At 42.6% G+C, this 25,574-nt stretch overlaps 1 protein-coding gene across 7 annotated transcripts in view; it reads right to left on the bottom strand.

Annotated features, from left to right (window-relative positions):
• The window catches only part of DAAM2 (dishevelled associated activator of morphogenesis 2), a 288,833-nt gene that overhangs the window by 86,187 nt on the left and 177,072 nt on the right, over positions 1 to 25,574 (bottom strand). For all 7 annotated transcript variants that reach the window (XM_061624914.1, XM_061624913.1, XM_061624920.1 and 4 more), the window contains 5 exons: positions 20,042 to 20,375; positions 7,922 to 8,032; positions 4,493 to 4,596; positions 3,418 to 3,484; positions 1,377 to 1,494 (listed from right to left, as the gene is read on the bottom strand). In XM_061624914.1, the coding sequence (XP_061480898.1) occupies positions 1,377 to 1,494; positions 3,418 to 3,484; positions 4,493 to 4,596; positions 7,922 to 8,032; positions 20,042 to 20,375 (734 nt within the window). The remainder of the gene's footprint in view (positions 1 to 1,376; positions 1,495 to 3,417; positions 3,485 to 4,492; positions 4,597 to 7,921; positions 8,033 to 20,041; positions 20,376 to 25,574) is intronic.

The raw sequence follows: 25,574 nt of genomic DNA, 5'->3' as shown, positions 1-25,574 counted from the left end.
GGAAAGTGGAACTGTGCACACTGCCTCCACCCCAATGTCACTGTCCCTGCCATCCAACACTGTCTTTCTATCCCCACACCTTTAATCTGTTGGGGGAAAGATAAATGTGCCTAGGGTCATCTACACCATTGGGAGCCCAATGATGCAGAGCCACCAGTTGCATCAAGGAGCCTATGCACATTCAGTTGAGTGCATATGTATGTAGCTCTGGGGTGGTTGGTGGGCTGGAGCTGAGAGGAACAGTGATGTGGATGTGTGGCCAGCATGCACACCCCCACTCTCCCTTCACAGACTGAACATACAGAACCTAATTTCAGAAGTGCAGATTTGGTATCTCATGCGCGCTGCTGAAACCTAGTTTTGCCTTCAGCAGAAATGATGGCCACATGTTTCTGATAGGCAGTGATCTTATAGCAAGCCCTTGCTTAACACTACTGACTGGAAGTAAATAATCTGTAGTTGTTACTAGGCTTTTAAATCAAATGGTTTTAAATCCCCATATTTGTATCATATATCTTGAAAACAACTGCTAATTTGATTTGTCAATTAGGGCTTGGGAACAGTCTACTTCCCCATTCCCATGAGATGCCCCCCCAAAGAATCATTTCTGTGAAATTTCCACTTAATGATAACAGAGTTTTCATTTAAACAAAAACAAAAAACTTTATTGCAGGTCAATTAAAGGTAGCACCTATTTCTCAGACCCTGAGCACAAACGTCCTTTCTTGTTTTTCTTTAGTAATAAACAATAATTTAATCAAGGACTTTGTTTCCAGATGGACAGCATCCATCTACTCTCTTTTTGTTGCTGTTAAAGAAGAAATGACCACTTCATGTTTGGGGAACTGAACTGGAAAAAAAGGGAAAACTATTTATGGGAAATCTCTCATCCAACCAAGGAAGAGGCATTATCTCAATAGAAGGACACATTCCAGTAAGGAAAAAGCACTGAAAGAGAGTGCCGTGCAGGTCTAGTGAGGGGTGTGTCTTAAGGAGAGTCCTGATGATGGATACAGAGACCTGGGGGGCTGTATTCTGCCCCCAGGCTTGATACCTCTCTCCCCCATGCTGTAGAAGAAGTTCCTGCCCTGGAAATCGTACTTAGCAACTCATCTGGCTTCTTTCAAGAATATTTTCCATAGTCACACTAGAGGCTTTCAAACAAACAGATCAGCTTTTCTTCTTCCCAAATAACACAAGGGAAAGTAGGGCTCAAAAAACTGAGTGACTTGACTAGAGGTCCACTGTGGGGGACCTCAATTCTCTAAAGCTTCAGAAAGCTACCTATTCATACTTCTGCCATCCTGAGAATCTTCCTCTTACCAATCATAGAATTCCTCAGCACCCATAGCCCTAGGAAGAAGCAATACACTCACAAGGCATTTGCAAGCAGTGCTGGAGTACAGATAGTAAATATGGATAAGCATCTGTGTGCTTCAGCTTCTTCTTGATCATCTCAAACATCTGTGAGGCACTCTTTGTGTCTATATGTACCTACAGCAAAATGAAATGCAGGAAGACAAAGTAAAATAACAGTGTGAGACATCTCCTCGTTTAAAAATCAAACCAGTGGTGATGTTCAAGGAGCTGTCCAGATTAAAACCCAGAGCAAATTCCACTGCTCCACTGACATGGAGCCACCAGCTGCCACTGCATCAAACCTCACTGAAATTCATTAATCTGGAGCAGGAGTTTGGCACAAAGAGCAGGGAGCTGTCCACTGAGACTCTAGAACTGCTGGGGCTGAATTCAGAAGCAGCTCTCAAGCTCCTTGTAGAGGTAAGTAACAGACGCTTACACCATAATATCAAGATAGTATGAGGCTGGAGCAGCGTCACTGCAAACAACTAGTTTTAGGAACATCCACAAAACCGCATATTCAAACTCTAGGTGAGCAAAGTCCATGGTAGCCTGAGTGTTTAAGACTTCCTTTTTCCAGCCATGGTTGGTATGCCAACTATGGCCATTCTTGACAGAGATAATCTGGACAAGGTGATTCATGCATGGGTAACATTAAGACTCGATTGTTGCAATCAACTATGTGGGGCTACCCTTGGAGACTCCAGCTGGTGCAAAACACTGCAGCTAGATTGTTGATGGGGACAAACTATTGCTAGAACATAACTCCAGTGCTCAAAAGCTTGTACTAGCTGCCCATAAACTACCAAGCCATTGCATTACTTCACAAGGTCCTTTAACAACTTGGATCCAGGATATCTCAGGGACTATCAGATCCCTTATATTGCTGTCCAATCACTGAGGTCTTCAGGGGAGTCACTGTTAGTGGTGCCCCATGACTCAGATGCATGGCTGATATCTACCAGGAGCCACGCATTCAGTATTGTGGACCCAATTTTATGGAGCTCCCTTACAGAAGACGAGATAGGCCTTACTAAAGACTACACATTTTAATCCAGCAGGCACTTTAACTGAATTCTGATTTTATCATTTTAACTGATTTTTATATTCACTGTATTGCATTTTTGTACCACACTTAGAGACTATTGTAATTAAGAGGTATATAAATTGACTAAATAAGACTCCAAGAATATAGGCAGACTATAGTTCCCAGATACAGGCAAACAGGCAGTAGCAACAGCTGGAAGAGAACTCATCAGATGTGCCAAGCCAGTAGCTTCTATACCATCAGAAGCCCAAGTCTGTTAAGGCTCTCCAAGAGGTTTCCTAAATATTCAAAACAGCCGGCCATGCTGCGACCTGCTAGTGAAGGGTTAAAAATGTAACAGCAACAACAACAATACTGCAAATGGGTTAACAAACAACCACTAGACAGAGGCACTTTAAGGAACTGAACATAACTTAAGAGCATAAGAAGAGCCTGCTGGATGAGGCCAACGGCCCATCTAGGCCAGCATGCTGTTCTCACAATAGTCAACCAGATGCCTGTGGGAAGCCCGCAAACAGGACCTGAGTGCAGTAGCGCTCTCCCCTCCAGCATTTTCTAGCAACATTTGTACTCTGAAGCATGCTGCCTCCAACCATGGATGTGGAGTATAGCCATGATGGCTAGTAGCCATTGATTGGTTAGTAGCCATTGACTGGCACCACAAAAATGCAGATGAGAATCCTGACATCATCCAAAATGCAGAGAATCATAGAATAGTAGAATTGGAAGGGGTCTATAAGGCTATCGAGTCCAACGCTTGCTCAATGTAGGAATCCAAGTTAAAGCATACCCAACAGATGGCTGTCCAGCTGTTCACCTAGAGTCACCAATTAACATGCTCATCACTGACCACCTTTTATTGTCTACTCTGTAAATAAGAAGCAAAGCAACTCATTTCTCTTTAGTACTGAGAAAAGCAGATCCTCACCACATGGAGAAATGATAGGGTTTTATACTAAACAGCCAAAGTGAACAGGCAAACTTTTTAGCAAAAAAAAAAAATTACTCACCACCTCAAACCTCTTTGCAAGTTCCAAGTCATCTTCATTTCTGACCATCTCAAAGAAATCTAAATGCCTAGAAGGTAGAATAAAATAAAGCCATGATCACAATCCATCTCCTGCTTGTGATGGTACAAGTTGGATGAAGGAGGAAGTTTTCCACTGAACAACAGGATAAAAAAGGTAACATGATATTTTTCCCTAATCCAACGTGGGCTGATGAGTTATGTTACGTTTTGATTTTTACAATATTAGGCTTCCCACAGAATAACAATTTAAATGCTAGAACTTGAAACACAAAGAAGATGATAAATTGATGATGAGTTTTGGGAGGGGGACCTACTGAGAAGCCATTAGAACAGGCAACAGTTGGCATCAATAGACAACTCCAATCAGTCCCAGCCAGCATGGCAAATTGTCAGAGATGATAGAAATTGTAACCCAACATCTGGAGGGCCATAGGTTCCCCATCACTGGTTTAGTGTGTCAGTGGGGAACCTGCGGCCCATGGGGCTCATTACACCTGCCAGGCCTCCTCATTTGGTCCAAGAGGCTGTTTTGACCAAGCCATGCTCACCTACTCTACGCACGACACTATGTATGACATCTGATATGAGGCAGGAAAATTCAGAACTGGGCCAAACAGGGTTTTCAAGTCACGCATCCCTGCAATGAACTAAGGAATGAGTTACAGATAATTAAAAGTGCATGGACACAGATAGTTTAATGTAGACGTGCACAGGGCATGTGTTTGTTGGGATCAAATGTAATCATTTAAACATCCAAGCTTTGCAACACAGATTCTGTGGGTCTTCAACTCATGTTGATAGCCCCTCTTATCTATATAGCATATTGGTACAACTTCATAGCCAGAGTAGATACTGCTATCTAAAGAATCCAAGGTGCTGATAGTAACAGTGATGTTGCCAAAACTCATTAAATTACCTAGATTGGAATGCGTATTTGCCCAAAAAGGTTTATTGCTAACCTATTCCCAAATCAGGCTGAGGGATTTGGTCCATCATTGGATATCTGTGAACAGCAGCATCATACCACACATATCTCACCAACATATACGGCTCACCTATCCAGTGTTGCATTTTCATGTCCTCTGAGCTTGTCAATAACAGGTTGAATGCCCAGCATTAAAAATTCATATCGCAGGTGCAATCGAAATTCCAAATTGTCCTAAAGGGGAGAAAAAATTGATCAAACCATCAGGTTTCAAGGGCTTTAGAAAACTTTAGATGAAATGAAGGAGAGGCCATAGCTCAGAGATAAAACATACACCAAAGCTCAAATAGTAGCATCTCCAGTTAGAAGAAACAAAGTTAAGCATGGGGGAGGGGGGAAGAGGGCACAACCTGATACCTTGAAAAAGCATCTATAAAGTGCTAGATGGATACAGCAGCTCCAATTATTCTTAGCTTTAATACAGCTGAGCTGCCTTTGGTGAAGTTGTCAGGGTGAGGAGACAATACAGTTTAGAATGCTTTAGGACAGGGAATCTTTGGTCCAGGAACCAAATGTGACCCTCCAGACCTCTATCTGTACCTAACCCTTGGGAATCTGTTCAGGACATGTCCACAAGGCCACACCCCTCACTGGCCCTGATCTGTGTCTTCCTCAACTGATTTTCCCTGGCTGGAATGAATATGCCCTTGAATTTTATTTTGTTATTTATTTATTTATTAGATTTATATCCTGCCCTTCCTCCCTGTAGGGCAGTACAATATCTCAGAGAGGAGGTCAGGTCTCCTGCTCCCCTGGTGCATTCACTAGAGCTGCCTAATTTCCCTGCTTTTAAAAATTTGATAGACATATCAGTTGGCTATAAGTATGTTATTAAACCGCAAGGATTTTTTTGCCTATTAGTGAATTACTCTGCTTTTTAAGAAATGGGATCCTGCGCAAGTTTGCTGAGAATGGATTGATCATTTGCATGCTTATTGAGTTCAATGGGACCATGGGGGGATGGGGAGGAGAGGAGGAGGCAGCACAGAGGGAGGAGAGGAGGTGGGAGGGGATGCGGAAGGGCAGAGGGGAGGAGGAGGATGGGAGCAGGTGGGAGGGGGAGGGGGGAGGAGGGCAGGTTTGATCATCTGCATGTTTATTGAGTTGAGTGGGATTTACTCCCCTGCAATCATGATTAGGACAGATGAAACTGACCTGGGGGAGGAGGAGGTGGCAGGGAGGGCTGGAGTTGGCATGGGAGGAGGAAAAATGAATAGGGGAGGGGAGAAAGAAGGGAGGAGGAAGGGAGAGGAGACAGAAAGGAGGGGAGGGGAAGAAGAGAGTGGGAAGAAGCGGAGAGATGGGGAGGGGGAAGGAGAAAGGGAAAGGCAGGTCTGATCATTTGCATGCTTATTGAGTTCAATGGGATTTAATTATCTGCAATCATGCTTAGAATAGGTAAAACTGACCATGGAGGAGGAGGGGGGGCAGGAGAGGGAAGAAGGAAGGGAGGGGAAGGAGGGGGAGGGGATTGGAAGGGTAGCGGGAGAGGCAAAGGAAGGGGGAGGGACGGGGCAAAAGGGAGGGGATAGGAGGGAGGAGGAGGGAAGGGCAGGTTTGATCGTTTGCATGCTTTTTGAGTTCACTGGGATTTACTCCTCTACAATCATGCTTAGGATAGGTGAAACTGACCTGGGGGAGCAGGGAGAAGGGAGAAGGGGAGGGAGGGGGAGGGGAGGAGATTGGATGGGCAGGCACTGGGCAGAGAGAAAGCCTCTTTCCTTTCCCAAAGGAACGCACTGTAAACAGTATCACTGTTTTTCAGGATTTCCCCCAACTTTTTCTTCTATAGCAGGCGCATGTAGTTTCCCAACCAAATTTAAAACAAAGATGTCACTGGCCACATCCACACCAGGCTTTTATTTCACTTTAGACAGTCATGGCTTCTCCCAAAGAATCCTGGGAAGTGTAGTTAGTGAAGGGTGCTAAGAGTTGCTAGGAGAGGCCCTATTCCCCTCAGAGAGGTACAATCCCTAGAACAGGGGCTGACTCTTAAACCTGGCCACTGGAGCTCTGTGAGGGGAATAGGAGTCTTCTAACAACTCTCAGCACTCTTCACAAACTACACTTCCCAGGATTGTTTAGACATGACTGTCTAAAGTGAATTAAAGGTGTGACTTGGGTGTGGCCACCTGATTACAAGGGGATGGGGAGGGGAGAAGGAGGAAGCGCAGGGGGAGGGGGGCAGGTTTGATCATTTGCATGCATACCGAGTTCATTGGGATTTACTCCTGTGCAATCATGCTTAGAATATCTAAAAATGACCATGGAGGAGCGGAAGGAGACAGGAGAGGGAAGGACCAAGGGAGGGGAAGGAGGGGGGTTGGAAGGGGATGGGAATGGGGAGGGAGGGGCAAAGAGTACTGAGAGTTGCTAGGAGATGCCCTATTCCCCTCACAGAGCTGCAATCCCCAGTAGAGGGGCTGACCATTAATCCAGCTCTGTCAGGAGTCTCCTAACAACTCTCAGTACCCTTCACAAACTATACTTCCCAAGATTCTTTGGGAGAAGCCATGACTGTCTAAAGTAAAATAAATGTCTGATGTGGGTGTGGACCCATGGTTAGCCAAGACAAACAGCTGTGAGTCTGGCTTTCAGAACAGTGATGGTTGGTTCTTACTGAGCATGCCTAACATTATAATAGACTTCAATGTTAAATTTCTTAAATTAATTAAAAATCAGCCATACATTTTTTAAACTTTTAGACTGCAGTCAATGAAAGTCAGAGTATGGGGCAAGGTCAGTAATAGGATTACAGATACTCTGGATGATGGCTGATTTTTAACTAATTTCAACAAATTATGAGACCACTGAGAAAAAAGTCCAACAGGGGTCTGTTGTTTTTTTCACTTGTCCGATTCTCTCTGCCTGTTTTGTGCATCACCATGAAAATTTGTTAAGGAAGCATTTCTGAGTTCAGAACTATAAGATTTTGTTTCGAAATGATCTTATGGAATGATTTTTTTGACGAGGTGCGCCTGGCACCAACACTATTATCTGTTTGGCGCCAGGTCAAGACTTTTCTCTTCTCCCAGGCATTTTAGCATGTGTTTTACATTATTTTAAATTTTTAAATTGTGTTTTAAATTGTTTTTAAAAGATGTGTTTTTAAATTTGTATATTTCTTTTAATGTTTTTAGTTACTGTAAACCGCCCAGAGAGCTTTGGCTATGGGGCGGTATATAAGTACAATAAATAAATAAATATGGGAAGCATCAGAATGGCATTGGGGTATTTTTAATTTAACATTGCGGAATGCAAAAAATCCATGCTGGCTATAGTATACAGCCACTCTTGTGGCTGTATAATTAGGGTTTCTGCTACCCATTTCCAGTATAAAGAAGAAAAAGTCAACACTAATTTAATTAATGTATTATTATAACCTACTTTTAAAAAAAGGTCAAAACTGGTGAACAGATAATGAAGTATACATATAATAAAATAAAATCCACACAATGGATTAAACAACTCTGGTAGGGGTTCTACCACAAAGCCTTACCTCACCAGTACCTGCATTCAAAACAGCATTAATAAAGGACATGATGGCAGTTTTGAGATTCACTTCATCTCGGTATCGCCCCATGCTTCGGTCTAGCTCATTGAGTAATGACTGCAAAGGAAAAGGAGTTAGAAAGTAATGCATGCTACTATTGGAATACTGCATTCATGATAGCTCCTGCCCAATAGCACATACACACATTGTTATTCAGATGCTTAGAACAAAGCTAATAAAGGCTATAAAGGTTTATGAATGCAAAGCAAGAATTTCTAAAATGTTTCAGAAATATATTTTGCCTTTACACTGTTTGTTGAAGGTCAGAATATAAATCAATCAGATTTCCAGAACAGCCTCGAAAAAGTTAAATCACCAATAAATCAAATTAAAACAAAAATGTGAAAACAACAACTCTGAAACACCACACTATAAAAAAGGGCCCAAATTTGGCCTGGCACAAGTCCCAGTTTGGCCTGTGAAGACGTTTTCACCAAACCACATCAACCAACCCCACAGTTGAACTAGTGGGTGAGACAACTCACCAGTCAATTTACCTGGTGTCATTATGACATTAAGTGATGGACAGATGGGTTGTCCTGTCCTGCTCACCAGTCAAAGTTGCCCTACAGGGGTGGGGACAGATAACAATCTGGCCTGCTGGGCCAAAAAGGTTCCTCACCCCTGATATAAAAAAACAGTGGAAAGTATAAATAAATACCAGGCAGAATAAAAGCAATATACAGAGGATTAAAAAGCCTGGGAAAATAAAAAGGCATCAAGAGGTAGGCACCATGCGAAATGAACATAGACACCAAGCAAGTCCCTGGGGAGAGCATTTCAGGGTGCCACCACAAATTATGCCATTTTACTTGTAGCCAGACATTGCACTTCATATGGCAGAGAAACCCAAAGAAGAGTCTCTGTTGATGATCTTAATGTATGGTCAGACATACATGGAGGCAAGAGGTTCTTCAAGTATCCCAATCCCAAGCCGTGAAGGACTTTAATGGTCAAAACCAAAAATTGAGCATGGAATCAAAATAGTAGCCAACTGTGTTTGGCAAAGCTCAGACATAGCATGATTATAAAGCCCAGTCCAAGTTAACCATCTTGCAGTTAGTATTTGTATTAATTGCAGCTTCAAAACCATCTTCCAAGGCAACCCCATATATAATGCATTACAGTAGTCTAGTCTGTCTTGAAAGTTTGACATAAAACCTGAAGCAGATTCCACTGCCCTAATGACATGAAGCAACCAGCCACCACTGCTTCTAGAAGTGTGGCAGCTTTTTGTTTACAAAATTGTTGACAATACACAACTGTATTTAAATGTAGCAGATCAAGGCCACAATCTGAAAGCTAGCCAAAGAAATGTGTGCTGCTCCACCGGTGGAGAGGAGTTTTGCCTGCAGAGAGCTCAAAGTCCACTAATGTCCCACCAGCGGCATAACACGAAGGGTGTGGCTTGAAAGGGAGCTTTAGATCCACTGGGTCTCACACTCCCTTGTTCCTGCAATGTAAGCCCTGAAAAGGGCAAAAAAGTATGCCAGCCGTGGAGCTGATGTACTGGTTTTCGTTCCAACTGATGTTAATGGGAGGGAAAAGAGAAAAAAGCTAAATAGAGATCGACAAGAAAAAAGAAAAAGCTGCACAGGAAGCTTTGTTCTGTGAGAACAGAATGCTGGACTAAATGGGCCATTGGCCTGATCCAACAGGACTCTTCTTATATTCTTATGTCTCCTATTTTCTGCCCTGGCAAGAGAAAGCCATGGGATCTCCCCACCACAACCACTTTAGGATTGCTACGTAAATTATAAATCAATGTCCAGTAAGATAAAATCAACTAAAATCCATCAAATGGTTAGCTGCACTAATATTTATACACTGGAAATTCTTCAGTATTTGATCTCCATGCTTCCCTTCATGTAAGACAGAGACAGAAGCAAAACTATCAAAGAAAAGACAGGTCTTGAGGGCTATGAAATCAATCAGCTTCCTCTGCTCCTATGGTATGTGATATCATTGATACAAAGGGTGGTATTCAGTGCTAGTCCTACTAAGAGTAGAGCCACTGAAGTTAACAGACTGAACTAAAGCAGCAATCCAATCCAATACACACTTACTTGGGAGTAACCCAATGGAGCTTACTTCTGAGTAGACATGTATTGGATTGCCACCTAACAGGTTTATTCATTTCAGTGGGTCTACTTTGAGTAGGACTTAACTGAATAAAAGATGTGTGAAAAGAATTAACTTTTTAAGTGATTAACGTTTCAACCTACAGTCAGAACAGTGTAGCCCTATTCACGCATTGCTCATAAGTGTGGAGAGAGGAGTTGAGCTCGCCCCCAATGTTGCATCATGTACACACTCCTGCACATTGTGCACAGTTGTGTGAGAAGAAATCCCAACACATGGCCTCCTGCTCATGAGTAGGGACCATGGGGCTGGGACACCTGGTTGTGTAGGTGTTCCAATCCCGTAGAGCCTCTATTCGCAGGCAGGAACTTGCACACTGGGCAACCACATGGGATATGATGTTGGGGCAGGGCTTAAGATGTGGCCCCATTCCTCCCTCCACACATTTATGCCCTCCACACGAGTAATACATGAAGAGGGTCTCAGTTGTGCTGCTTTTACTTCCTGCTCTTTTCGGAAAGTGAGATGTCTGTCTCAGATGCACAGCACACTCCTTTGAAGATCAGTTGATTCTGCAGAAGCAGAAGCACTAAATCAAATTGCTCTTGTATAAAGTCAGATAATTTACCTTTGGATCTGACAAAGAACAGGGATGCTGAGTAAGGAGTTTTCCTTCTTGCTTAGTAAATTTCATTATTGTTGTTACTGGGTCACATCTCACCTGATTACTATGATACCAATCCATGATTGTTTTTCTGGGGAGCATCCCCTAACAATGCATTTTTCTATGTATCTGTACTAATATACACATTTTGTGTACACTTTCCTCTAATTTACACATTTTGCATATATGGTTTGATTAGAGAACTGTATCACAAAATGTGGAGAAGTATGACTTTCAGAGGATTATTTATTTATTTATATTATTATTCATATCCGCCCTTCCTCCCAGTAGGAGCCCAGGGCTTTCAGAGGATAGCCGCATTTCAGTTTGTGCATTGGTTTGGGAAGTGCGAATTAGATAGGATTGCATTAAAATATGCACCAAACTAATTATTGGCCCCATCCCTATCTGGGATTTCAAAATCCACAGAGAAACCTAGATGGAGTGGATTTCAGAAGTATCCCTAGCAATGGTTACTGGAAGCAGCAGGCATGTGCGACAGGTGATGGCCCTTTGAGGCAGGCCAGTGGGGAAAGCTAAACACCACCACCCAGTAAGTTAATTGAGCAGCACTGGCCTGGTGTCTTTTAAGACCTAACTTTATCATACAGCTTTGCGCTGGTCTGGGACCCTAATGCACTGGGTTCAGCTGAAACACAGTACATCTCACCTCCATTCTGCTACAAGTTTTCATCTCTAAGCCTGTTCCACAAATTGAGAATGTTGCTTCTATATTCCTCACTGGGGAAACCAAGAACTAGACGACGCTTTGTGTTCGCTGTCATCTAAAACTGCCTCTGACCCAGGCTTTTTTGGTCTGCAACCAAATTCAATATTTTCCCATTTGCTGCAATCATTTCTTCAAGTTGTCATCATTCCTATTTTAATTTTAATTTTAATTTTAAAAGGAGTAAGCAATTCAAGAGAGCTAGTTTTGCATAGCGGTTACAGTATTGGACTATGACCTGGGAGACCAGGGTTCGAATCCTCATACAGCCGTGAAGCTCACTGGGTGACCTTGGGCCAGTCACTGTCTCTCATCCTCAGAGGAGGCAACTGTAAACCCCCTCTGACAAACCAGAGAGAGAGAGAGAGAGAGAGAGAGAGAGAGAGGGAGGGAGGGAGAAGGGGAGAGAGAGAGGGAGGGAGAGAGAGGGGGAGAGAGAGGGGGGGAGAAAGAGAGAGAGAGGGAGGGAGGGAGAGAGAGAGAGAGCGAATCTGAATGCTAATTCTGTTCCTTTGGATTCAGTAGAAGTTTTCGGCATGTGCAAATGTTAAAGACATTTATTGTTCTGAAATAGGGATGGGGGAGAAATTCCATTCCTTCACATTCAAAGACAAGCCTATCTAATCTGCACTTTCTGAAATAAAAAAGTTATCCTTCAAAATCTGAAGTTCTTTGAATTTTGCGATGCAGTTTTCTGACCATTGTTTATAAAAATGCTTTTATCAATGAAAAGTGTGCATAAAAATGAATATGTTAAGTGAAAATAACATGCATTATATTAGGGAAAAACCGCTTCCAAAACTATGTACATTAGTCAAAACAGTATACAAAAATGTGTTTACTAGGAGAAAGTAGCACTAAAATGCTGACAAATTTTCATGAGGATTTTTTTAAAAAATTGTTGTAGAAATATGGAGAACTGAATTTAAGATTGGAAGAATGAGAAACTGAGAGAACTGAAACTGACAGATATGAACATTCCTACTCTGAAATTATGTGAGCAGGGAGAGGACAGCTCAGAGCTTCTCTCTTACATCTCTGAAATTATTGGAAGAACATGAGTTTGTTCCTGTTCTTCCAGACAGATGTCACCATTACAGAAAGGGAAACACAGATGCTCTCTTAATTAAAAAAAGAGGTCAAAAAGAGCAATTAGGAATGCAAAAATAACTGCTGAATATGTATAATGTGAATGTTCGCAATAGCACAGAGGCAAAGGAAATTTAGAGAGCAATTACAATTGGTGGGGCAGCCTTATAAAGTAATATTCCAGGTTATGCAATTCCCTCCCAAAATAAGTTAAATTGGGCCCACCCTAAAAGTGCTAGGCATTTAGGCAGACAGTAAAAGCACTTTTATTTTGTCTGGCCTTTAATTATGTTACTGATGTTTGAATTGCTCCAGTTCCTTTGCCCTTTTCGTTTCTGTTTAAAATGTTTTAGTGATGTTATCAGTTTTCAGTGAATGGTAAACTGCTTTGGGGGGTTCTTGTGAGGGCTGGAAGTTTGCTTTTTATGCCTAAATAAATGCATTTTGTATTTATTTTATTTCTAAAGTCACACTTTATCCCATGGGATCGCAAGGTGGCATACAAATAGAATAGAGCATATAGCAACATGACATATTACTGCTCGGGACATGCAACTAAGAGAAGTCTTGGGATCACTTTGGTTTAAAATTAAATTTTCTTCCAACTAAAATTTATTGAGCTGGTAGTGATAACTAGTGGAGTGAATCTGTTCTTCCATTCTTGACTGCTCCAATGTTGTTTGTCTTTCATTTTGATATCCTGAAAGAACCTTTCAATGTAGTCTTTCAAAACATCTTATGGTCTCCTTGTCATGTTCATTCTGATAATCTTTGAAAAGATGAAGTTCCAAATGTTTCACCCATGAAACCAACTCACAATTTCATCTTCAGTCATACAGACCAACAAAACCAAAATAATTTACTTCTGCTTGGGACCAAGTTAACTGAAGGAACGATCTCGTCCCATATATCCCTGCCTGGCAACTACACTCCTCAGATGGGACATGCTAGAGAGCAGAGCTTGGAAAAGTAACTTTTCCAAGCTCTGCTAGAGAGTACCATATGCCACAGAGGTACACTTAAGTTTGTACTTGAAACCAGGCTTTTAGTTTTGCAGCTACAAACTTCTGGAGTTAATTACCACCTGAAATAAGACAGGGACCTAGTGTCTTTGGGTGGCTGTTGAAGACATTTTTGTTGAAGAAGGCTTTCCCTGAAGTGTGACCCAGTCAGTTTATGGAATATTAATTGTATAATTGCAGAAATGGTTTTACTGCTTTTAGAGTTTGTATCCCTTACATTTTATCACATTTTGTCTTATTGTGCACTGCTTTGATAGTTTTTGATTGTGAAAAGGTTTGTAAACTGTTAAATAAATAAGTACTCTACTCCAGAGGCAGCCAATGTGGTGCCCTCCAGATATCCTTATACTACAACTCCCATCATATGTGACCATTGGTCATATTGGCTGGGGCTGATGGGAGCTGTAGTCCAACAACATCTGGAGGCACCATGCTGATTAGCCCTGTCCGACTTAGTGGCTGTGTTCGCACATCAGGTTGAACGTTAATGGCTTAACACAAATAAGCAGACTTCCTGCTTCACTCCTGGCTGCACTGCCAGCAACAAACCACAACCCTTGTCCTGTTATGTCATCTGAACCCAGGTTTGTGATATGTTTCCCTTAAACAACCCACAAGTGGTAAGCCAAGAATAAACCTTAGCTACTGCTCGTGGTTTGTGTGGAGAGAAACAAACCACCTGCCCGGGTTTGGACAACATGACAAACCAAGGTTTGTGGCTTATTGTAGGGATGCCCCCTCCCTTGCACCACTCTGCTCCACTCCACTCACCCCTGGCATCACGGGGAAGGAGGGGGCAGGAGAGAGGGAACCCCTGGGTGGAAGGATAGAGTCGCTGGCCTCCCCAACACAGCGAGACCATGGTGGAGGACAAGCAGGAAGAGGAGGTGCCATATCGCAGGGCAAGCGGCAGGCTGCAATAGGCAAATTTCAGCTTAATTCTGACCCACTGCCATCAGAACTAAATGATTTTTTTAGCTCACCCTAGCTTGCAGCCTGTTGCTTGCCCCATGGTGTGGCACCTCATTGTCCTCCTCTGCGGTCTGACCCTGCTCTGGGAGGCTTTTGCCATGGCAGCTGCTCTGTCCTTCCACTCTGTGATGCCAACACTAAATATGGTTTTACATAACATGTGAACCAGCCCAGTGTTCACTTCATTACTCTGTTGTCAATGTTAGTTCATTTCTCTGTTTCTTCCTCTGAGAGTTGTTTTAAAATTAATTTTACTACTCAGGAAGAATGTTAATAATATTTTTTGCTGCCACTGCCAAATATCTATTTCTGGACTGGTGTTTGTAGCTGAGAGATAATATCCAAGGGAGGGGTTTTGGGGGGGAGGGGAAGAGAGAGACATAGTTGCTGATTGGAATCAGCTTTAATCAGCAAGTTTCAAACCCTGTGGAATCTTCAATTCTGTGGGTGAATCTAAATGATATTGCTCAGATGACAGGAGGCATTTCCTCTCAGAAGTGCAACTGGGAGTTAAAGAATTTCTCCCAATACTTGTAGAACCTCAGTTGTAACCATCGGATAAAAAAAAGGAAGGGTATGAGTCTACTCCTTTAGGAAAGGGCCCATCTCTGAATTCTACACAGAAATGATTCTCTGCATAGACCACCCACTGGATGTCTAGCAGCCTTTCAGAATCACAAATACCTCAGGAACAGCAACAGATCGATGATGCTGTGAAGCTACATGACAGGCTTACTGTTCTTGACCTATTTGAATGTGAGCATGAAGACCACTCTAGGCTAAAAGACATAGTTTGCAGAAAATAGAACTAAACCCTGGATAGCAGATGAATCCTGACCTCAAAAACATTCTTAGCTGAGATGTGTACAACACTGTCCCCTCACAGTGCTTGGGATAAAAGATTCTTTGCTACAAATTGCTAGACTTTAGACTGGGGATGGGAAGCTGGTCCCCATCAGCCCCAGCCAGCACGGCCAATGGTCAGGGAAGATGGAAGCTGTAGTCCAGCAACAACTGGGAGGGCCACTGGTTCACCATCCTCACTTTAAACTCTAAAAGCCAACACCAACCATGGCATACACATTCATAATGATAGAATCAATGCACACCTGAATAGTCAAGATTCAAATCCTTACATCTGATTCCAACAGTTAAAGAGAAAAAGAATAGTTGAAGGGCATCCAAAGTTACCCTTGCATATACCCTCTTGGAAGGAACATTGCAAAAAAGACCATTTGGCAGGGTGCAAGCATCAGAAAAGAAAAGAAAAACACAAACAGGAGCATGTCCTCATTGCTCTTAAAAAAACACAAGGAGGCAAACATTCATTTTTAATTCCTTTTCCCCATCCAAAAATATTTGACAGGAGTAATTATCTGTGCATTCCACACATTCATGGATGAGATAGTGCGTTACTTCCCTAGAGACTCATAAAAGCTTCTGCAAACTATTAACATCAACTTATCAAAGGCCCAGCTGTCTGCAGTACAAGTTGTGCTGCTCTCTATACTGGTTAAGAAATGGTTTTTCTTCACGTTACTTTCAGTTGGTTTTAGACTCTTTAAAAATGCATTAGCCCAGTAAGATATAGAGGAGAAGGGATTTGAGCAAGGTTAGGCTCACAAGAGAATATGGGTTTATTTAGCATAGCAACCCGGTCAAGTTGGGACAAAGGATTGAAACTTGACTAAATGTTGTCAGGGCCATGCACTACCAAAAATCCCTTTCAAGCACACAAGGTCACCCTGAGCCACCTCCAATATAAACAGACAAGCTACAGAAAGGCTTCCTCAAAGTAATTACCAGGAATATATATATATATATTTGTTCTCTCTCTCTCTCTCTAACACACACATGCACCACCAAAGGCAATTGCCTCCAAAGCATCACAGCAATGAACCACTGGGCTACTAGTCCCCAACTCTATTGCTTCATTACTGATTTCAAATTGTAAGTTCCTTTAGATTTCTGCTAATAAACTGCATAACAACAGTCAATGCAAGTTATGAGAATTGCCTCTAGCCACAAGCAAAACTGAGCTCCCATATTTATGAGGTATCCCAAGCGTGCATTCTCATGTAAATATATATGAAAACAAAGGGCAAGTACTAGACTAGGATTTGGGATTAGGTGAAACAGCATCTCTACTTTTACATCAGTTTACACAGTGGTATCATGGTATACTTACTATGTAAGCATCCCTGTTTACATAGAACAGTGATAGGGAACCTGGAGCCCTCCAGATGTTGCTGGACTCCACAAGTCCCATCTGAATGAGAGACCATGTAGTGGTCACCACATTCTATAGCAATTTGCAATTTTTTAAAATTCACCAGCATTTCAGTGCAAATTTCTCCTAATAAAATACATTTTTGTAGGCAGTTTTAACTGATGTACACATTTTTGCAAGCAATTTGTCATCATATAATGCCTTTTGTATGTTATTTTCACTTATTTATTCATTTTTATGCACACTTTCTCCTCACATACGCATTTTTGTAAACATTATTTGGTTGGTGAACTGCATCACAAAATTAAAATAAGTTTGAATTTCAAAGGATGGCTGTGTTATGGTTCTTATATTGTTTTGGATAGTGCAAATTTGATAGATTCTGGTTGAAATGCAAACTGAATTGAATTTCTCACCCATCCCTAGTTGACAGCAACTGTTCTTGATTAGAAAGAACTAGAGATGAGCCAAAATGGTTCTGCAACTTTATCATGTTGTCCACAGGATGTAATCAGGGATCCTCCTTTTAATTTTTTTTTGGGGGGGGTGAAAACTGGGGGAAGTGTTTGGCCCACTTATCGCTAATGGCAATCACACTCCTTGTCTCCATTGAGCACCATCTTTCTCTCCCCCACTCCCCCAAGACATGAGACTAAAGGTAGGCAGCATTGCCTTTACTCAGATTTGTCTACAGATATCACTACATAATCAGATCTAATTGGCTAAAAGATATAATCATGAAGACAAATCAGAGTGAGGACAAGAAGCATTGTCCTTAACCTGATTTAGCTTCATGATGCCATGCTGTGACAGAACTGAAGTTTTAGTAAATCTTTGCAGTGGCATCAGATAAAAATAATGGTCAGGTGAGAAGTCAAGCTGTAATCCTGCTGTATGGCTCACTCTGATAATAACCTTTAGTCTTGGGCACAATTCAAACATGCAGAATATAGCTTATTTGTTACCCTATAAAGCCAGCTTGTTGCTGACATGCCCTTAGACTGACATAATCATCTTTGATTTCAGGTAAGTGAAAGACCAGTATGACAGGAATCTAGAAGCTAGGAATGTAGTGATCTTTGATTCTGATAGGGACTGCTATGAGTTTTCCTGAAGTAAACAAATTTTTCTCATTTGTGAACCAAGAAGTTTACGTAACTAGATAATCTGGTTTGTGTGTTTTCATTGTCAAACATCTGTGTCCAGTTTGGCAAAGACAGAGCAATTTGAAGTAAAATCCAACCAAATCTTTATCTTGCATCCAAGATTTGTGTGTCCTTTCACAGGAGGCAGAATCCAGAAAGATTGTGAGTCAGGGAGCCTCAATACTCTAGACAGGAACAAGCCTGAAGAACTGCAGTGATACTCTCCTTGGCTGGGACTGCATCACATACGGGTTGTTTTGTTTTGTGTTTTGGGAGCGGGGGAGTGACTGGTGTCCTGAGAACATGAAGCTCTTAATGTACTACATGCTCACCTTCCACATGTAGGGAGTGCAACTTGGTGGATGATTCCCCCTTTGTATCCAGGCCATGGAAGTGAAGGTGAACAATGTAGATTTCAACCCAGAGTTCACTATACAGGTGGTGCCCAAAGTGGAATGGAGAACTTTGGTGGAGGCAGCTGGGAGCTTGGGTCACCAGCTGGGCTTGCCTTCTGAGTCCATCCCTGACTTTAAGAGCAATGAGGATTTCCTTCAAAAAGTGCATCACATGCTGATAGAAGTGGAAGTGATGGAAGGTGATACTTATGCTTCATGTGAAGAAGCATTTATATGTCACCCCAGTATGAAACTTGTTCCCATATCTACATTAAACCCATCAACAAGATGGGGTGATGCAGCCTCTTTCTCTCTGGGCCTCTTCATACTTTCCTTTTGTTAAGTATACACTGAAGGTATCTCCTGATCCATTAATCAACTCCTCCCTTTCTTCCTTGCTGCACTTTTTGCCTGGAACGCCCTCCTACAACACCTATAGGATGACACCTCTTATGTTTTCATTCAGATCCCTCTCTCAAACCCCGCTTTTTCTGTGAAGTCTCTGGCTTAGACTTAGTTGTAGCAGAGGATGAACATTAAGTACATATAACTGAAGTTGCGTACATTTCCCCCGTTGTCCTTGCCCCTATCTATCTCCCCTTCCAGACAGCAGCTAAAGGTTTACCCAGCCAGCTGCATGTGAGGCTGTATGTGAGGAAGGGGAATTGCATACAACAGGATGAGCTGAACGCCAGGAAAGGGCAGAGCTTTCAGCTCCCATACAAGCTCTGTCTCAGCTCCTTCGCTGCTGAAGCAACAGCTCCCTTAGAGTTCAAAGTTCCAGGGTAAAGCCTTTGTGAACCACAGAATGGACATATGCACATTGATGGCATAATTCTACTACAACTAGTAGTAGTAGTTAGCAATAATCATAGTTGTGGTACTAATACTTCTACTACTAATTAAGGTAACACATACTACTAATTAAGGTAACACATATCAGGAAGCCAAGATTGGATGGTGTAGTAAAACTGAATTGGGGTGCAATGATACAAAAAAGCATGATTTGCCACAATACTTACCTGGAGAGGTTGTACAGACTTTACGTTTAACTTTGTTATATGTAATCATATTTTCATCCTATATTGTGACTTGAACAGCAGTAAGCGGTAGTAACAGTCACTTTGCTGCAAAGTCTGTCTCTTAAAGTTGGTAAAAGGATAGCGTACAGACTGAGAACATAAGAAGAGTCATGCTGGCTCAGGCCAAAGGCCCATCTAGTCCAGCATCCTGTTCTCACAGTAATCAATCAGATGCCTAAAGGAAGTTTGCAAATAGTATCTGAGCACAACAGCACTCTCTCCACTTATGATTCCCAAGGCTGGTATTCAGAGGCATACTGCTTTCGATAGTGGAGACAGAACATAGTCAGCATGGCTAGTAGCCATAATAGCCTTATCCATGATTGCAACAATGTTGGCATTTTCCTTTTTTTTAATGGCTTAACTATACATTATGTTCATTGTATGGCTTCTAGTCACTTCATGAGATTTTAATAATAATAATTCTAGGCAGTGGGGGGGGCAATATGTGTTAGGAACCCTGTGCAGAGAAGGGCCATAAGCCCAACAAAAAGTGCCTCCTTGCACTCTTCGGTCAGTGATGTGGTGAGCAGTGGAGATGCTCTCATTGGAGCTTTCTGTCTCCGGTTTTGTCTTAAATACCTAAAAATAAGGACCAATAGTCCACTCTAAATGTAACATAGCATCAGAAACGGTTTGCTCAAGATGTTCGTTTTACCTGGAATCTTGTCCTCTCTGCCGCATAGACCTGGTAGTGAAGCATGGCCTGCAGAACCTTCTTGTGACCTCCGGGCACTAAGCAAACCGCCCCAAGGATCTCCAGCACAGCAATCTTGGTTTTGATGTTCTCAGTTCGTAAACTCTGAGAGATTATATTGATGCTTTCTGGATGGGCCAGGACATGTGCCCGTCCCTGGGAGTTGTTCATCAGAGCCTTGATACACCCTATAACGGATGTGTGTATGCGGCTCTCTGACGTCTCATAGTCCATACTCTTCAGGAAGTTCAGCAGGCAGGTCAGGCCATCCAGCTCAATAAATCTCGTCACAAACCTGAACAGAGGCGGGAGAGGGATATAGATCAAGGCACTGTGTATAAGAGGCACACAGTTAATGGAATAGAGAAGTGTGTAGCTGCTTTTTATGTTACTTTGAAAAACATACAGGCATTCTAAGGAGCCACAAGTGTAAACTGAGGATCCTCACAAACCTTTAATCTGAGACATAATACAACATGTGTATTTTGAAAAGAAGTTTGCTCATCTTCTTGTGCTTTCTGCCAGAAGCAGATGCACATTAGGGACTCAACATCACATTTTCATGGATCTACTTTTAAAAAGTGAGACTATAAAGTGATCTGAACAACCAAGCGATTAACTGAGCTAGATAAGACAATTACCAGAAAGACAGTTTAAAGCAGTGCTTTGGTGTCCTAAGGTACTTCCAGACAGGCTCAATTTGCAAATGAGTCATCCAGATATTGCAAACAGCCCATTGGCAACATGTTTCATTTTGTTTTAAAATTGGATTTTCCCTGGAAAGGGAAAAAATATGGCTTGGCATTTTGATTCCAATGATATCATCTGGATGCTGCAAAAAACTTGCATGGGAACTACAATTCCCACAACAAACACCTGAGTGGAAGCACCCCTACTTTATCTCCCACACACAAACACCTGCTTTTCCCTTACATTTTTTCATTTATTATGGAGAGCCAAATATTCTGTTTATGTGCCAATAACCATCATACTTCATCACCCATTACTGATGACAGCTTTTTGATTAAAACTACAGAGGCTCAGGATTTGTATTCCTTTGTGCAGACTAAACAACTTGTGAGTTAGTGTAGTGTAGTACAGCCTTCCCCAACCTTTGGGACCTCAGATGTTGTTGGACTACAACTCCCATCAACCCCAACCAGCATGGCCAATGGTCAGGAATGATGGGAATTGTAGTCCAGCAACATCTGGGGACCAAAAGGTTGTTAAAGGCTGGTAGTTAGAGTGTCAGAGTGGGATCTGGGAAACCAGGGTTCAAATCCCTGCACGACCACAAAGCTTACTGGGTAACCTTGAGCCAGTCGCTGTCTCCTAGTCTAACCTATCTCACAGGATTGTTGTGAGGATGAAATTGGGAGGGGGAGAACCATATTTGCATGCCAGCTTGAGCTTCTTGGGCGAAAGGTGGGATAGAAATTTAATAATGAATAATAATAAATAATTGCATGAAAGCCATACAAGCATGTATATAATTTTCATTTTCTGATTATAAAAAATGAAGGTTAAAATATTTACTGCATTCTGGTTAAAAAGATACAGATCATCTACGGAAACATTTGAACAAGACACCATGCATTCACAAAACATTGAATTTCCTCCAGTTACAAGTATACTGAACCCATGAAGTTACTTTTGGTGGAATCATACATTTCAAAACTGTATTTCAGTTTAAACAATGAATAATTATTCCCCAAGGAACCAAAGCCAAAAGGAGATTGTGCCCATTTCCACATATTATATATTCCCTTTGAAAGATAAAACTAGATGTTACTTTGAGTAGGTAGCAACCATGTTAAGGGATTCTAAAATGTTAAAACTTGGTGAAGGGACCACAGTTTCCACTGGGACCGTAGCACACAGGGAGAGAAAGTTGAACCTAACCTGCCCCAAACCTGGTGCCCTCCAAACTAGTATTTCAAACTAAAACTCCCACCATCCTTGATCATTAGCCATGATAGCTGCGGCTGATGGGAGTTGTAGTCCAAAATATTTGGAAGCCACCAAGCTGGGGAAAAGGCTGAGTTAACCCTTCCCTCCCTAGCTATGATCCTGATCCCAAAACATCCCCAGTGTTGCAAGTAACCTTTTGGGGAAAAATACTCCCATTTAGTATTCATTTTTTTAAAATCCTCTGATGTAGTTGCCAATTGCACAGTTACAGTAAAATCTAGACCCCCTTCCCCAAATGATAGATGAATTGTCTGTTTCAGGTGTGAAGAGGGAATAAAATAATAAACCAAAATGTTTGAGTATTAGGGCCAGTTTACACAAGAAGCAGATCGAATGGTAAAACTGGCTCTGGATTATACCACTTTGGGATCTTAACAGAAGGTGAGGAAGTCCCCTGTTTGAAAGTTCCCCTCCATGGGTGAAAACCTACTCACAGAAAAGGTCAAAGAGGAGGTTAAGCTAGAAGCTTTTCCCCTCCCATCTAATTACCACATGCACAGATCTTTGTTTTGTTTGGGAAAACATCCATTCATTCAATTGCCCACCTCCAGTTTGAAGTGATGAGCAGCCTAGGAACAGTTTTACCACACGCTGTTTGTGTAGCCTAATTCTAGGCTTGCAGCAGAGATTCCATGATGCATGTGTCATTCATTACTACAAACATCACAACTAAGCAAAATGTACCTTGTTCCATTTAAATGGTTTAAAAACGAACTTGCGCTTGGCAATAACTGAGGGGGGGAACCATTACAGATTGAGAGATAGTAGTCTTTAATAAGTGGCAGAGAATCTCTGGCTGTCCAGATGTTGCTGGACTATATTTCCAATCATCCCCAACCACTGGCCATGCTGGCTGGGGCTGATGAGAGTTGACATTCAACAACATCTGGAGGGTCACAGGTTCCCCACCCCTGCTTTATAGTTTTAGTCTTTTAATAAAAGAAACAAAGAGCTTAGTTCAGAAGGGGGAAAAACTAATTATAACTCATTGATAGGTGCATTCCAAGTGGCAATCAGCAGAATGAAGCAATTCAAGCACAGGATGGAGCCAGAGCATTTTCAGTGGTTCTGGCATGGTTGCCGCATCTGTATAGGGTTGCACTGTATCTAATTCACATATTTGCAGTTTTGAGACTTGGCAGCAACAAATCACAAAGCTCCAAAACATCCCATTGTTTTATATCACCTTCTTAACATATTACATATATACTATTTATAAGCTTTGCTTTTGCTCCCATAATATGTATAAACAAAATAAACAACAGTAATATGAAGGCTGGGTCTGGGTTATGTTCTCCTGACTCCAAAAAGGACATTTGAGAGTCTACGTAGAACTTGGGCCAGGTCGACTGACTAGCTTATCATCTCACTTGAGTGACTTCATTCAGCTGGTTTGTCCAGAAACCAGGCAAAACCAAAACTTTATAAACATTCGGTATGAGGTTTGGTGCCTTTTTAAGCCTGAACTTTAAAACTGGTCCATGCGTGCAAGCCTTGAGAGTAAACACAAACACCACAAATAGTTATACAGAAATGTGTTAAATGGTAGTGCTATGTTACTCACTGTTGAGAATAACAGGACTCCTTTCCAGCCTTAGCTGACATAAGCAATAAGCGGAACATTTCTAGTATTACATTTCCCATCTCCAGAAAAGGCAACAGTTGCTTTGTGTACAACATATGGGAATTAAACGTCGCTCATGCATTTAGCTAACATCTTCACCCTGTACCCTGTAATGCTGGTGTTCACCTGTGCCTATATGTGGATGTGTGCTTATGAATATTCAGTGGCACCTGGTGTCCTTTGGGACTGATAGGGTGGAAGGCAGGAAGGCCAACAGTAGGTGGAGGAAGAGCCAACAAATTCTAGATTTGTCCCCACCCTCCTCTTCCCTGCTGAAATCTACAAGAGCAACACTGAGACTAAGGAGGAGAAAGCTCACAGGCAGTGCCATCCCCTGGACAGGCTGAACGCAGATTGAGGTCTAAGTGGTGCCCCAGTTGCCCTAAATGAGAAACCTCCACTGTGCACATTTTGCATCTAGAAACATAAGTTCATACAATGGTTTAAGGTTAGAAATGTCCATGCCATACATGGCAATATATTGATCTATTGTAACTATTCTGTATGACTTAAACAGCATGCGGCCAACCTGTGGCATGGACGTCACAAAGAGTTTATGGCACACCTAAGCAAGCACAGGCAGACCATGGACCTGGCTACAACACAAAGCAGCCTTTTCCAACTGGTGCTCTCAAGATATTTTGGACTACAACTGCAATAATCCCTGACTATCAGCCATGCTGCCTGGGGTTGATTAGTGTTCAAAACATATGGGGGGCATCAGGCTGGAGAAGGCTAGCACACAGTAAAGCCAGTACACGCACCTGTTACTCCAGTACTATGTTGCTGCTTGATCCCCTGCTTAGTGGGCTTAAGCCTCATTCTCACGTATAGTATATAAAGAGATCTGGGAGTATTAATTTGTTGTAAACTGTGAACAACAACAACGATAACGATAATCACTCCAGACTGTAGTTTGAATGTATTAATGTTAATTAATGTTCCTTAATTAGAGGAATCCTACTGTCATGGCCCCGTCAGAGGACTCCTCAGATGAGGACGACTCGGGAGTAACAGCAGCAGACCCAGGAGCAGCAGGAGACACGGAGGAGCCTCCTGAGAATCCAGCTCCTTCTGCCCCTCAGCTGCAGAGCACCCCAGGGACAGCAGAGGCCCTGCAGCCAGACACAGACAGTGAACAGGATACTCCCCCCTCACCTGCAGAACGTAGACAGCAGAAGGTCAGGCAGAAGAGAGGCAGGCCTGTCTCCTTAAGGCCCAAACGCTGAGGGCTCACACCTGCTGTCCATCCTGCTCTTTATAAGGCACACCTTGGCTGCAGCTTGTTGCTGACTGCAATGTCAGGCGTGGCTTTGTGTAGACCTAGTTTCCCTGCAGCATCTCTTTGACTGACCTCCTTGGCAATTGATCCCGGACCTCCACTGACCTCGCTTCTGGACTTCTGACTCGGCAAGTACGCTTCGAATAGGCCTGGCAGATTTACAGCCCGACTGCTGGCTAAGGACTTTCCTTCCCTGCCAAAGACCCAGGAATTTCCAGCCCCCCCTGACACTGCTGATGCAGTGTAGAGCTGACAGTTTGCAGTCAGCCCAAACAAAGCAGGCAACAAAGGAGTGGGGGAAGTGCTGATCATGGAGCAACTCCAGCAGGAAAACTTGCTCCTGCGCTCACAAGTAGACCAGCTGCTGTTGGCTGTCCAAGGCTTGCAAACCCAGCTAGCAGCAGCCCCACCCCCTCTCCGTACAGGGAGAGCCAAGTGCCCTGTGACTCTCCCAGAGAAATTTACTGGGGCTTCCGACCAGCTCTCAGCCTTCTTGGACCAGGCCCAGCTCTTCATGGAGTTACGCCCAGAGGCCTTCCCAGATGATAAGACCCGGGTGGGATTCTTGATTAACCTCTGCACTGGGGCGGCAGCTAGATGGGCCACGACCCTGCTCC

The sequence above is a fragment of the Rhineura floridana genome, chromosome 4 (genome assembly GCF_030035675.1).
Source record: "Rhineura floridana isolate rRhiFlo1 chromosome 4, rRhiFlo1.hap2, whole genome shotgun sequence".
NCBI lineage: Eukaryota > Metazoa > Chordata > Lepidosauria > Squamata > Rhineuridae > Rhineura > Rhineura floridana.
The sequence above is the reverse complement of the archived record's forward strand: the minus strand, read 5'-3'. Positions and strand labels throughout refer to the sequence as shown.